This window comes from Sinocyclocheilus anshuiensis, unplaced genomic scaffold, assembly GCF_001515605.1.
Source record: "Sinocyclocheilus anshuiensis isolate Anshui unplaced genomic scaffold, SAMN03320099.WGS_v1.1 scaffold299, whole genome shotgun sequence".
Lineage (NCBI taxonomy): Eukaryota > Metazoa > Chordata > Actinopteri > Cypriniformes > Cyprinidae > Sinocyclocheilus > Sinocyclocheilus anshuiensis.
Genome location: NW_015552565.1, coordinates 911,813 through 927,540, shown reverse-complemented (window position 1 = coordinate 927,540; position 15,728 = coordinate 911,813). Strand labels below are relative to the sequence as shown.

Sequence of the window (15,728 nt, the reverse complement as noted above, 5' to 3'; positions counted from 1 at the left end):
GTGTGTGTGTGTGTGTGTGTGTGTGTGTGTTTACTGGGATGTCAAATTTACGTCACCGTGGCATGCAATTAATGAAACGGATATATGAATATTACATTCCTGGCATATTTTTGAATCAGGCCACCAGACTGCAAAATAACGCAAAAGTGGTTGCCACAACACCCAAAAAACCGAAAAGGTGTTATTTTGTCATTCTTAATGTCGTTGCAAAACTGTATGACTTATTTTCCTGTTGAACATAAAAGATGTCTTGTGCAATTATCGTTTTTTTTTTGTCTTTTTCATACAAGTCAATGGCAGTCAAAACCGTCGGTTACATAACCAACATTCTTCTTTCAGAAAATATTTTATTTTTCGTTCATACAGGTTTGCAACGACATTACGGTGAGTAAATGACAAACGAATAGTCCATGTGAACAATCTTAATATTTGTAGAGTAAAAATGAGTGTGGAAAATGACTAACAGGTCGGGATTATTAAAAATAATGCAGTTCATGAAGTACAAAAGTTGTTTACACCGTTTATCCACATTGATCGATCGTTCGACTCGACAGCTATATTTGTGTACTCGTACACTGATGAAGTGATTTTACGTTCGACTTCGAATGTCAACGGCACAGCAAAACTATGTACAGTCACAAAACTCACATCGAGCACTATCGGAGGAAGAATTCTCTAATGTTAATTATGCTGCATTTATTTGGCCGAAAAAACAGTAATATTGTAAAACAGTGTTTCCCAACCGGGGTGCCGTGAAAAAAATCATATTTTAATATTTTTAAATTGCTAAAATGTTCAAAAAAATGTCAACGGCACAGCAAAACTATGTACAGTCACAAAACTCACATCGAGCACTATCGGAGGAAGAATTCTCTAATGTTAATTATGCTGCATTTATTTGGCCGAAAAAACAGTACTATTGTAAAACAGTGTTTCCCAACCAGGGTGCCGTGAAAAAAATCATATTTTAATATTTTTAAATTGCTAAAATTTTCAAAAAAAGCATCTATATAATATCCATTTCTGATGTCGCCAATAATTAGAGATGCACCGAAATTTCGGCTGCCGAAAATGAGTTCACCGCTCAGGTTTCACTTTCACGTGGTGTGACGCTCTGCGTGTTATCCCGCTCTATGCGTGTGCGCTCTGCTCAGTCGCTCCACTCGTATACCGTTCATGCTCATCGGAACAGCAAAGTCCACTCAAATATTGAGCCGACAGGAAACATCGATGTAGTACAGTATTGTTTCTGTCTGCAATAGCCCTACTGTGTTGTAACATGGTGTGGTATATGGGCAACTCTGGTAACACTGCCCTCTCATTCATTGATCTGCTAACCGCTATGTTATGCTCATGTGTTCTGATAATAATAGCTTTCTAGGACTAAACATTATTTGGATAATTGGTAAAAAAAAAAAAAAGTTAAATATCTAAGTACTACTACTGTTAGACCTACCTGAAAAACTAAAAAGCAATTTATTTAATTCGAAGGCCTGTCGTTATTTTTTATTTGTGCTATCATTATTACTGTCTTTATTTGTTCTTATTTTATTACTGACTGCTTGTAATTTTTTATTCAATTCAAAGTTTGAAATCAAGCTATCTTGTGCTACTGCATCAAAATTACCCAGCTGTAAAATTAAAAAAACACCGAGTGAGCAAAAATTAGTGAGATAGCTAGTTATAATGGTGATTAAATAATGTTTACATGTGTATAAAAGGCAAGCCTAAATTAAAATCTGTCATATAAATTGGTCTCTTCATTAGAAATTAGCCTACTGATTATCACCATTGATGGACAAACATTTGTAATAATATTAAAAATATCTGTATGACAGTGTATTCTGCAGTTCTTCCCTGCTGTACTGAATATCTATACTTTTTCAAATTATCATATCGAAGTTAGAAATTCAAATATTGTGACAATTTATTTTGTAGGGTGCCACAAGTTTGTTAAAATTTCCAAAGGGTGCCGCGACTAAAAAAAGGTTGGGAAACACTTGTAAAATATAATTACCATTTAAAATAATGGTTTTCTATGTTAATATTATTTATTTCTGTGATGCAAAGCTGATTTTAATATTGTAAAATATCATTAATATTTAAAATAATGGTTTTCTATTCTACTTTAAAATATAATTTATTTCTGTTATGTAAAGCTGATTTTTCATCATCATTACTCCAGTCTTCAGTGTCACGATGCTTCAGAAATCATTCTAATATGCTGATTTATTATCAATGTTGTAAACAGTTGTGCTGCTTAATTTTTTTTTTGGAATGTGATACTTTTTTTTCAGGATTATTTGATGAAGAACAACAAAGACAAATCTTTTCGTACAATATAAGTCTTTATTATCACTTCTCATCAATTTAACACATCCTTGCTGAATAAAAGCATTAATTTATTTAAAAAAAGGAAACAAAAAAAATGACTGACCCCAAACTTTTAAACGGTAATGTATATTGTTACAAAAGATTTCTCTCTCTCTCTCTCTCTCTCTCTCTCTTTTTCAGAAATAGAAGTCGCGTTTTTTCATCTGAAACGTGCTGCGAATTATATTCCAAAGCCACTCATATAATGCACAAACACTCAAGCAAGCAAAACACGCGCAACGCGTGCAGGTATTTGTACTGATGCAGAATAGTACAGCCTAGCGCATTTCACACAGGCTGCTAGATTCACTTTCGCCAGAAAGTCATGTATGCCTTATCTTTGTTTGAATATGGCGCTTATCACATGCTGTGTGGTATCGGCGTTTGGTATCGGGGCATTTTAACGAGTACAGGAGACCAGTATCGGGCCCGATACTGATACCAGTATCGGTATCGGTGCATCCCTAGTGTGCAGTATATTAGAATTTAGTACCATTTCTGCCAATGGCATTAGTTTGGTTCTTTTTATGCTTGCTAGCTTTAAAACACTGATAATAATCACACCGCTTTAAAATAAATAATGTTATCTATAGCATTTATTTTTCTGTATAGTGATGTGCTATAAGAATTAGCTTTATGTTGCGTACATCTTGAATTTAAACTGGTCACACTTATAAAAAGATCATGGAAACAAAAAATACATTGTAATAAGTTACAGTTTTGACTGCTGCACGGATCCATGAAAAGTTTCAATTGCAGCATTCGTACATGCAGATATATCATATACATTTTTTGTCTTAAAAATTGCACACTGATGTTCAGTACTGGATAGACATGAGAATCTGTGACTGTAGAAATGCACAGAAAGCTCAGCAGATTTTCATGGAACTGGGATGCCTGTTACTCACAATTATACACATTCCCCACCCTTTGCATGTTTGTTTATTAAATATTTGGTTAATTTGATGATGCTTTCAGCTACTGATAAGAGTGTAGGACACTCAGCTCCATTTAACACGTTTGACTGCATTTAAATCCATTGCACAGGATTCGACTGATAATTTATTTTATTTATTTATTTTATTTAGGGAAAGAAATTATAGAAATGAATACTTTTACTTTACTTTTACTTTTAGTCATTTAGCAGACTAATGACTAAAAATTAAAATTACTTTTATTTAGCAAGGATGTTTTAAATTGATCAAACGTGATGATAAAGACATTTATAATGTTACAAAAGATTTCTATTTCAGTTCTGAACCTTCTATTCATCAAAGAAACCTAAACAATTCTACTCAGCTGTTTTCAACTTAATAATAAGAATAAATGTTTTTTGAGCTGCAAATCACAATATTAGAATGATTTCTGAAGAATCATGTGACTTTGAAGATTGGAGTAATAGCTGCTGAAAATTCAGCTTTGCCATCACAGGAATAGATTACATGTTAAAATATATTCATTTAGAAATCAGATCATTTAAATTGTACTAATATTTCACAATGTTACTTTTTTGTATATTTTATCAAACAAATACAGTCTTGGACTTGGACTTATCTTACCAACCCAAACTTTTGAATATGTTCCTTTAAAACACAAAAATTAAAAAGAAAAGTACATAGATTACAGCTCCTTGAAAGCAAATATTGTAGAGGAATGCTATGAATTAATAAATATCATGAACTCTCGCCAGTATATTAGGCTGAAGGGTGTTTCATTAGATATCACACAGAAATGGGAAACTGCTAGGAAAACAGCGGTGGGGAAAAAAATCTAGAAAAATAAGACAGACAGGCTAATATATACAGTATGCATGAGCACATGCTCTCCACACTCGCCATCTGTGCACATATCACACATACTGACAACCAGGACAGTGGAATTACATATAAAGTGACTCCTTGTGAATAATAACCTAAAGTCTACTTTCCTAACATTTATTGTATGATATTCTCACATTTGCATGGAGAAGGTGGATTACAGATATCTAGCAGTTCCTGACAGATTGAGGGCGTATGGACAGCTTTATTATGATGCCACAGGTGACCTGAATCATGCGTGTGGGCAAAGGTTGGCACATACCTTTCAACAACCTGGTCTTTTGACCCCTGACAAACCTGACATTTGAAGGGATAAAAACAAAGAATCAATCAGCGCATATATCACACATGTTTAGGAAACAAAGCTTGTACAACCAACAACGGACAGATTGTGGGTAATCATCAGATTTTAATTTCCGCGTCTGGTTTTTGCTATAATCATCCATCAAAGCTTGACAATATTGTGTCTGGCTTGGAAATGTTGCATGTGGCCTTGTACAATGTGAATGAGCTTTAATGGGATATTCCTCCGAGGCCACATCCCTCTAATGTGATTGATGTCTGCTCGTCTTTCTCAGATTAATTCAGCGTAGGAATAAATTACATTTTAAAATATATTAAAATAGAAAGCAGTTAATTGAAATAGTAAAAATATTCCATAATATTACTGCTTTTGCTGTATTTTGGATCAAATAAATGCAGGCATAGTGAGCAGAAGAGAATTCTTTAAAAAAACCATTAACGATCTTACTGTTCAAAACCCTTTGACTGGTAGTGTGTGTGTGTATATGTGTAAAGATCATATATATGTGACCCTGGACCACAAAATCAGTCATAAGGGTCAGTTTTTCAAAATTGAGATTTATACATCATATATTGAGAAAATCACCTTTAAAGTTGTCCAAATTAAGTTCTTAGCAATGCATATTACTAATCAAAAATTAAGTTTTAATATATTTACAGTAGGAAATTTACAAAACATGATCTTTACTTAATACCCTAATGATTTTTGGCATAAAAGAAAAGTCAATTAATTTTGACCCATACAATGTATTTTTGGCTATTGCTACAAATATACCCCAGAGACTTAAGACTGGTTTTGTGTTCCAGGGTCACACTCGCACATATACATATACATACACACACACACACACACACCCACCCTGCCGTGTGTGTAGTTTGAGTTATGAATAAGTTGTAGCTGTGCCCAGTTAGTTAATTTATTCTTTCACTCGCATGCCTGGTTAGCATATATAGTGTCAAGTTTTCTTCAGAAAGATGAAAAGGGGTTTTCAAGCATCAAAACGAAAGTTTAATACAGCTTTATTTTTTATATGTAAGAATGTGTCCTGTTCATTTTTTGTTTCTTCCTGAGCAGAAAAGAATGCCTGTCATACATTTTTACCATAATCTACAGAAGACATCCACTAAAATGTTATTCAGTGTAACAATAGCTCATATACCAACAAATCTTGTTAGGCTTATTTGGAATGAGAATCATTAGATTAATTAATTAAAAGACCGTATTTAAGGATCACAGTGCAGCCCCCCAAAAATGGATGAATTGTAATTTGAAATAGTTGCCAATCTTTGCCACTGTCCTTCAAATCACTAGGTTTTACCCATTTGTCAGTAATACGTTTGTAATCACGGAAAAACAAGAAAATGTTGTGTGATCACTTTTTCTTTTATAAATTTTTAAAAAATACAGTTCAGAATAATTGTAAAATAATAGTTTCATTTTTACATAAATGTCTGTTACACAATGGAAGATTATTTCACCCATATTTGGACACTGTTTTCACAAAAGTTATTAGAACCATTAAAGCAGACACTTACAGGGTTTCCATGGCCTGAACTGTAAAATGTGTTTCCTGAAATCAGCGCTTATCGCACCAGATATGGAAAGGACTTGTAAGCTGCTGACGTCGGAGATAAAAGCTCATTTAAATGTTTGTAGTAGCCCATTTAACACACCGTCCCTTGATTTCAATGTCTGATCAATTACACATGACTGAATAATTTCATGAAGGACAGCGTGAAGGATGCCATTGATTGAGATATGCTTTGTCGTTTGTCCTGCAGGCTCTTGGAGGAATGTTACGGCATAAAGGATCCCTTCAGCCCAGAGAGAGAAAAGTTTCTTGTTTTAGGATCCAAGTGCTGTCTGTGCAGTAAGACGGTGTGTGTGGGAACGGTACGTGTAGCTTTGATAAGAAACAAAAAACATAGCTCTCCAATAGGCTATTAGTTTTCCTCCTTTTGGAATGATTCAATTAAAGTAATAATGTATAGAAAATATCCTCCATCTCTTCCATTATGCTCAAAATTGTAAAGATCAAACAATATTTTTATGCTTGCATGCAGTGAAGCGCAACGATGGCAGCATCATTATGATATATATTTTTTGGAATCAATGTCAGCATATCAAGAAGCTTGTGTGTGTTTGTTTTCTGACAGGACTGCAGTCTGTTCTACACCAAGCGCTTTTGTTTGCCCTGTGTGCGGGATCACCGTCATCAGTTTCCAGAACATGTTCAGAACGAGGTGCTGAGGAAAAAGAGTGTCCAGAAGACGTCCTCTTCATGATACTAGAATGATTTAGTCAGGACACTAGTGAGCCATCTGGCCAGACACAATATTAAGTTTGTTTTTTTTATTATATTTGTAGTTGTGTTGCGCAACTGGAGGCAGCAAAGCATGTTTTGATAAAAATCATTTCTGTGCTGTCATTTACTGTGATGATTTTTCCTAACGGGTTTTATGATGGTGATAAATGCCTTGTGTTGCATGTAGCAACTATAAAATAAGTGATGTTTATGTGTATGTTTGTGTCATTGGTTGTGATTACTTGATGACTGAAAAGATAAATGACTGATGTATGCATGTCTGATGATGTAGGTGAGTCTCAAACGGTTGTTGGAGTGCAAACCTGTTGTGAGCATTACCGCTACACCACACCTCCGGACCTGCCTCCTTCCAGATCCTTCCGGCCTTAAGTTGAGGCTGAGCCTGACTTAGTTGCAAAAACCACAGGTAAGTAGTGAAGTATAAGTTCCAGCACATGCACAGTTGGAGATCTGTGGCTCAGTGATCTGAGCATTGAGGTCCCTCGTTCAAATCCAAGCAGATCTCCACAATTAATCAATTGCAGTGGGTGGAGCAGACAGAGCCGTGGAGGAGCTGACCGAGGAGTGGTGGAGCTGGAGGACCAGAGAGATGATGGTGCAGTGGAACCAGAGTGGAGTGGCTGACCAGACCAAGGATGGAGCACTGGCATTGCTGAGGAGCTGGAGACTGGAACGGCTGACTGGATGGTGGAGCACAGAGTGAATTGGCAAATAAAGTGGTGCGATGACAGTGAAGAGGAGAGTGATGACAACACCCGAAGAAGGGGGACCATGACTGTGGTCCCCCCCCAGCCTCCAAGACAATGACCAGCAGCGGTTATGCACCTTTTCTTTTAAAACAACGCTACGTATGTCCCCAAAAACAAAATTTACACACCCACTAGATGGCAGTAAAGCTGCTACACAAATTCTACCTGTTCACTCATCCACCATGTTAGTTTTTTCTCTCACAATTTTAATCTGCACCTGTGTTGCCACATCAACATTTCATACTTAGCAAAAGGTATGAAACTTTTTCAAACTATATTTTAATTTAAGGGCCAATGATTTGCTGGATTTCGGTAATTTAGTCATTTACTCAACTTGCAAGAAAAAAAACAGTTTCTTCCCCCAGGCAATCTACCTCACGAACAATTAAAATGTGCAATAACCTTATATTTATGTTACCACCCTCCATCCTAGTACATCTTATATTCTTTTCCTATTCTATTTATAGCACATCTATACAAAATAAATTTTTCTACATACATTTGGTACATTTATATATACATGTGTATTTTCTTTGCATCTTTTATATCTGTGTTGTTGCTCTGTGTACTGGATGCGTGTGACCCTAAAACAAATTCCTTGTGTGCAAACATACTTATCAATATAGCGCTCTCTGACTTCTGACATATTTTACAGCTTGATAAAAACGAAGCATTTTTCCTCAAAGAAATGTCAACAGCATTTTAACATTTCCGTGATTTTTGCTGATCACGCTTTTACAATTAAGCCACCTTCAAACAATGCTTTCTTCTTCAAAAGAAACAATAGTTAAAGGACTACGTTCAAATAACAAAGAACTAAATTGTTTCCTCCCTTTTTTTCTCGCTTTCACTCATTGGAATGTCTGTCTCTCATTTTAGATCATCTCGAGGGCCCCTAGTGAGTCCCGGGCCCCAGGGTTCACGACATTTACACCAAATCGCACATAAACCAGGGTCGCTGGCTTAGAATAAGCGGACCTGGCAACATGAGACTGCGGGAAGCGCGAGTCTCTAGTATTTGTATCGTTTTCACTGATGGGCGGGCTCCGCCGGCCAATGAGAAGCGTCTTCTGTTTAAACAGCCTTCGCTGTCGATCTTTTTTTTTCCCCTGCCAGTTTACTTGCGATCGCCATATTGAGTGCTCGCCTACTCGAATGACTCGTCTGTTTTTCTTCGGAATTACTACGACACGGCATCGGAGTCGCGCGCTGTTTTCATGACTTGTTTTTCACGCGCCTTCGCCTTTCCGCACGCATTCGCGCGATTGTTATGCGTGCGCTCTGCGTCTCGCTCGGCTTTCTCGGGAAGAAGGATCGCTCTTAGTTAGACCGCGTCTGGTTCGATTGCGACTGCGATTCTCTGGACGAACTTTCACGTGCAAAATGTCAAAAGTGCGCGTCTCCAATGGAAGTCCGACGCTGGAGAGGGTGGACGCGAGGCAGGCGGATCACGCCAAACCGGCGGTCTGCAGAAACCTCTTCGGCTCCGTGGATCGCGAAGAGTTCGCGAGGGACGTCAAGGAGCAAATGCTGGAGATGGAGAAAGCGTCCAAGGAAAAATGGAATTACGACTTCGACAAAAACGAGCCGCTCGCGCCTGGCGACTACGAGTGGCAGGAGGTGGACGCGAAAGAGGTGCCGGAGTTTTACACCAGACCGCCTCACGCAAAACGGGATACCTCGACCGGGACTGTGGATCATAACGGGAACCACGACTGTTTGTTGACAACGAGCGTACAGGGGGACTCTGACAACGCGGAGCACGGGAGTCGCTCGGATTGCCGAACGGCGCTGACCACGCCGAGAAAAAGACCGTCGACAGAGGATCAGGGTAAATGTTTTGGGAGTCTCGGTGCTCTTGCGTTATTTGCGCGCCAAACGGGACTCAAATGCATAACATTGTAGTAACACGTCAGCAGGTCTCTTGTAGGGTGTGCGCGTGGGAGGAGGAGGAGGGGGTCTGGGTTCACAATGCACGCATATACTTGCGCGCAAAATTCCTCGCTTTTCATTCGCGCTGTCCTGCGCTATCGCTCCTGTTTTAAACATCGTCGTGGAGATGGGCGTTTGTTTACGCGCAGATATTGTTGCCGTAATTGTCTGTCGTTTATTTCATGCATCGTGTCGTTGTGAAGTTTTTGCAAGCGCGTTCGACATGCTATTTCCTTTGCTAATAAACTTTTTCCCCTTGTTCCCTGCAGAGACAGATGATTTTCTCCATCAAATACTTCAAGAGCTTTATGAAGTAAACGGACAGCGGTTGAAAAATACAAATCGAGCCTTGGACAGGCTGTATAAGCACTGAATTTTTACACTAAAGTTTTGGCACTCGACAGAATATATTTGCCTCAAAAGCAGACAATGTAGCAGTGTGCAATTGGAGTTTCGTTTGTTCTTTTACTACCTATGTATATACTTTCATTTTATATGTAGCACATTTAAATGTAATATTAAGATTAAAAAAAAAACACAATCATTTATAAATGGAGTGCGTTTGACTTGAAGAATTGCTGTGCAGTTTTCAAAACGTCTCCCCAAAATGAACCCTTTTAAAGTAAATATATCTATGTCAAATACAAACACACAGACACACACATACACACCATTTCCCTTTAATTAGGTTAAACAATCCCATTGTCTCAGTTTTGGCTGGCTCAGGATGTTGACAGTCACAAATACACCTTCATGTGTATCAGTGTTGTGCTCAACAGCAGCAGCACAACCTTGTACATTTTTTTAAGTTGCACAAATGTCACTGTTTGAAAAGCATTACAGATTTTTTCACCTTCTGTGATCTGGCTAAATTAAAATGATTCGATATTTGCATTGATACCGTTCATGTTTATTGGTACTTATATATGATTTTACCAGCCAAAGTTACAGCACGTTGGGCATGTGGTGTTCTTCTCTGAAGGGACTGTGTGGTATTAAGGGTTTCATGCTTTTTTACAGTATTATTATATCCCCGGGTTATTCCACTAATTTTATTTTCTCTTATTTTGCCATGATGTAAATTCTCATGAACTACAAATCCTACTGAGTACACATTCAAAAAAAAAATTTCTTTTATTTTATTTTTTTCAATTTTATGTTTTTCTATTCAAGAAAAAAAATTACAACAAAACAAAAACAAACAAAAAAAAACACTGAGGACATTTTACTAACTTATTTATGTCAAGCTTTTTGTTGTTTATGACTATCCAAAGTGGCATTTGTGCATTTTCTGTATGTACTTCTTTTTATAGTTTTTTTTCCTCCACAAATTTGTGCAAGGTTGCAAACTGAGCCTATTAAAAATTTTAAGTGGATTGTGTACTGCTTTATAAATGAGATGATTAAACCATAATGACATGAACACTTCGCCTGACTCCTTTTCATTATATTGTGCAGAAAAAAATCTGAATGAAAACACACTCTTAGGGGAAACTTAAATACACTTCTCACACCCTGCATTAGCAAAAGCCCCAAACTGACTTTAAGTTGTTCTAAAAACCTAAATGCATTTAAAACAATTCCAGAAGTGATAAATACATCACTCTCAGGTGCTACACTACCAATCAGTTTTTACACACTTCACTCATGATTAAACTTGCTACATTTCAGATCCCTTTTAGATTATCTTCAAATAATGTTACATGTAATATTTCATATGAAATGTAAATAGCAAAGAAGCTCTGTGTTGATTTTTAATCTGACATGTTTAAAAATAATATAGAAATAAAACAAAAACAAAAAAACTTGCACTGCAAAATACTACAACTGAACTGACCCCAGTATGTTTGGATTCAATATATTAATAAACACAATGGGCCGAACAATATTACTCAAAACACACAGTGTCAAATCGAAACGCTGTTTTCTTTTAAATAGTTTGGTCGCGCGTGTTAACTTGCAAAAGAGACACCCTCAAATATTTATCCCGATTGAAGATAACGTACGTGGTCACGTTGACCTTATTCTCCTCGTACATTATCCTTGTAATATCCAGGAATCCGAATGCGAATTTTTAAAGCGTTTTTACAGCTTGCGCACCGTTTGGTTATTTAACTCGACGTGCAACAAGTTTGTGCGTAAAAGCTGCTGCGTTTCTAACACACAACTCACGGAGCTCCCTGCTTCAATAAAGAAAAAAACAAGGACACGTCCCGAGCAGAGGGGTGGGGTGGGGTGGGGTGGAGGGAGCCGAGATACTGACATACGGTTTGTCCAATCAGACAACTATTAAGAAAAACACACCACTTACTGTAGCCACTGAGATTGGCTTTGCGCGCGCTGAGGCTGGAGTAAGAGTGTGTTTGTACAGAGTGTTCTGCTCGTAAAGCACAACCCAGAATAAGAGCCATTGGTCAGACTGATATTTCTGCTGATGTTTGCGAAAGGGAAGGGAGAGGTGAGTTTGGCCCGAGGGTTAAATCGCAAGGATCTTTCTAAAGCCCCGTCCTCCTACTGCTCAGAAATCACGGCTGCATAGTTGACGACAAAACGCACATGTATGAATTACACACCGGTCGCAAATTACAGGAGCGAATGAGAAATAATTTTTGAACCCCGTTTATACTTTATCGCATATTTAACATGACGGTGACGTGAATGAAAAAAAATATATATATATTATAGGGGAGGCTAGTTGTAGCTGGGCATGCAGTCAGACTATAATATCACAATGAGACCGTTATAAACCGTGAAAAAGTTATATATATATATATATATATATATATATAAAGTTAAAGTTAAAAAGGTAATTAATGACAGCAGAAATGTAAGGGGCAGCGCAGAAATAAATTCTAAACATTGTTTTGGCTTACAAATTAGGCCTATAATCCAATTAAATAATACAAATACCAAAATAAAATGTATAACATGTAACAATAAAAAAAAATTGTCCTGACATCCTTGTCCTGAGAAATTGTTCTTTTAAAATCTGTTTATTGACTCTCATCTGGATACTACTGTCATTTTATTGTTCACTTGTAACAGCTTTAGCAATTTTAGTCATTTCTGGCATCTTAGAAAAAACGAATATTCTAATTTCAAAATAACCACATTTCATTGGACTTCAGACTAAAAAAACCTAATATAGTCTGTGCAAGAGATGTACACTACTAATCACACTTTTTACACACTTCACTCAATTTGTTACACATGATCTAATAAGCCTTTAAATGTTCAAAACTACTTTTATTTAAAAAAAATGTAAACTCCTACAAATATTAATTTATTTCATATAAATTTTTATTCAATTGATTACTATTTTTAGTATGTCTTTGATCAGACAGTAAAGGAAAAGCATGTCTGGCATACATAAGAACTCCTTCAATAAAGCATCCCAGGATGTGAGAGAAAGAACAGAGTGTGTCGAGCATTTTTGGTCACTACATTTTTTCCCTAACTTCTAATTCTATTATCTTACAGTTTTCATGATTTATTTTTATAATAAAAGTGAAAATAATAATAATGATAATAATAATAAAGTCTCAAAAAATTAAAATAATAAACCTTAAGATTTATAATAAAATGCTTTGCACGGTGGAAATCATTAATACATTTAATGCATTGCCTATACACTAAAGAAAACAATTCATATTATATGTGATTATTTTCACCCAAACATCTTTCCACTAAAAATATAACAGGCTTGTGGTCAAATTATTGAGAAAACCATTGTTACTGACACAACACCCTTCATCAGATGAAACAATATGCTTAAAACCTCTTTCTGAGAAGATCTAAGTGGTTTGTACTCCGGTCAATAAGTGATTAGGCAATGCGCAGCTTGAACTGGCAGCCTGCCATGACATAAGCCTTGATAAACACTAATAGCAGGCTGATGAAATCAGTAATTATGATACAAAAACAGCAGAGGGCTTCACATTTGTGCAGCTGTAAAGCGCCAGTGACAACGCCCTTGCTTGGCCTATGCAGTAACTAAAGATGCAAGTTTGGTTTTTAATATAAAATTATAGTTGAAAAACCAACGGATTAATTTCATCTACTTGCATTTCCACAAGAAAAGGGGATTTTTCTTTACCTCATTCAGATGTCAGCCATGGCAACACTTGTGTAATACAGCTTGACCAAAAAAAATAAAATAATTATTATTAGAAGGCATTAACAATATATAACTTCATTTATTATTATTATTATTATTATTATATAAAATGACCCCTAACCTCCTGAGACCCTGCGGCCTCATATGAGGACATAACAGGGTGGACACATATTTTACATCTCCCTATCATGACTACACCAAAAGTAATTTTAAAAACTCCTTGATTTTTCTGAATCTTCTGATGTCCAAAAAGCAGAGAATAGCAGCATTGAGCTGAAGCTCTGGTTAGAGTTGCAGGGAGAGTAAATGATGATGTTCTGATGGGAAACAGCTGCTGCTTTGGTTTCTTCAGTCTATTAATCTGATCTCAGCGCAGCTCATAAAACTGATGGCTCGATGAAGACGTCTGCTCAGATGATCCAGCATCACGGAGAGCCATTACTGCGCACTTCAATTAGCATATCAAAGATCATCTGCTCCATAAATACCTGAAGTGACACGGCTGGACTCATTACAGTTCGTCCGTTCAGAGCACTAAAGGTTATGAGTGGCTCTCAGACTGAACCAGCGTTATCCGTCTGACATTTCTGCTGTTTGATGCTGTGACAAATGCCAGCACTGTCACCCAATCGCCTTTAATTACACCTGAGCCAATCACACAGCCTAATTAGCCGAGCACACCACGGGACAATGAGTGATATGGGAATGAAGCTGGCGTGTTTCGAGATTTAAAGTGAACTCTGGTTTCGTGATGTGTTTGAGCTTCTGAAGGATAACATCTACAAACTGAAGATGAGTGTGCTTTTCTTTTCAGTCAGTCTCACGAAACAGATCCAGTTCATATTTCAGCCAAAATCAAATGAGGAAAAAACAGATAATTTATTGGTTTTAAGCAGTTTTGATTCATCCTATTTTAGGCCAAGAATTGTTGCACTGTGACTGTATAAAGAATGTGACTCTGAGACCTCACATGGATGTCCCGTAAAGAGCACATTCAGGACTTTTCAGAGATATTTAAAGATGACTGACATTAATTTAGTGATCAAATTTAACGCCCTTATGGAAACATGATAATATTTTCTAATTTTCCAATTTTCTGTCATAAATCAACATCTCAGGAAAATGTTATGGGGTTTCAAATCAAAATATGACTTTCTGTTATGAAACAGGATGTTGATTTCATACATGTCCTCATATGAGGACACTGGGACTAAAAGCATGTTTATTAGCATTTTGGGAGACATTATGTAATTATTAACAAAAGAAATTATGTTTAAATATTCTATGAAATATTATATATTATGAAAATCTTGTCAAATATTACTCCCATTATTACACTTCTTTTTTCATTACATGTTGCCCCAAAAACACATTAATATGCAAATTAGATTTAGTTTATAGATACATTATATATAATGAGAAAAACTGTTTGTGGCCATTTTACGCACATTTTGCATGAAGAAAAATGGTATATCAAATCATTCTGTTATATCTTTCATAACATAGTTGAGGATAATTTTTATACAAAGTTTGGTATAAAAAATAAAAATGGATTGGGGATTTTTTTTTTAAATCTCTGTTTTTGCCTTTTCATGTCTATTCATGTCTTTTTATTGATTTTAAAAACAGGACTTTTTAAAGTCCTAGTATCCTCTACAGAGGACATAGCATATGAATAAAATAAAAATGTTATTTTTCCTTTTTTTTTCTTATGCTCTAAACAATGTAATGACATGAAAAAATATTAAATTCAACTTTTTTTTTTCTTCTGGTAGTCAGGAGGATATAAAAAAGTTCTAGAGAAATTTAAAAATATATTAGTTACCACTATATTGCTTAAAGGTGCCATAGAATGCATTGATACAATATTTTAAATTGTTCTGATATCTACATAGAAGGTATGTGGCTTAGGTAAGGGCAAAAAATCTCCAGAAACGGTTTTACATGTCCATTTACAACCCTAGGATTTGTCCCTAGAATGAAATGGTCTGTTTTTACCTTAATTGGAAGGGTCATGAATAATAATGTTAAGCTCTGCTCTGATTGGCTGTTTCACAGTGCGGCTCAATGTCGAGCTCTGCTCTGATTGGCTGTTTCACAGTGCGGCTCA

At 36.3% G+C, this 15,728-nt stretch overlaps 2 protein-coding genes across 3 annotated transcripts in view; both read left to right on the top strand.

Annotated features, from left to right (window-relative positions):
- LOC107664868 (cysteine-rich DPF motif domain-containing protein 1-like) overlaps positions 1 to 8,196 on the top strand; it is a 9,735-nt gene extending 1,539 nt beyond the window's left edge. The window contains exons 2-4 of one of the 2 annotated variants that reach the window (XR_001631498.1): positions 6,276 to 6,387; positions 6,651 to 7,226; positions 7,345 to 8,196. Coding sequence is in view for 1 of the 2 variants with exons in the window: in XM_016455550.1 (XP_016311036.1) it covers positions 6,276 to 6,387; positions 6,651 to 6,779 (241 nt within the window). In the remaining variant the exon portion in view is untranslated. Of the gene's footprint in view, positions 1 to 6,275; positions 6,388 to 6,650; positions 7,290 to 7,344 lie in introns of those variants that run through there. The other variant, XM_016455550.1, reaches the window with a different exon arrangement.
- A 611-nt stretch (positions 8,197 to 8,807) lies between these two features.
- Positions 8,808 to 9,474, top strand: LOC107664845 (cyclin-dependent kinase inhibitor 1B-like). Its single transcript, XM_016455524.1, has one exon. It carries the CDS (start codon positions 8,953 to 8,955, stop codon positions 9,472 to 9,474), a length of 522 nt encoding a protein of 173 aa, XP_016311010.1. The 5' UTR covers positions 8,808 to 8,952.
- Positions 9,475 to 15,728: the final 6,254 nt, after the last annotated feature.

Bases quoted from the DNA above. Each gene is read 5' to 3' on its own strand.
- LOC107664845 (XM_016455524.1), top strand. From the start codon at position 8,953: ATGTCAAAAGTGCGCGTCTCCAATGGAAGTCCGACGCTGGAGAGGGTG.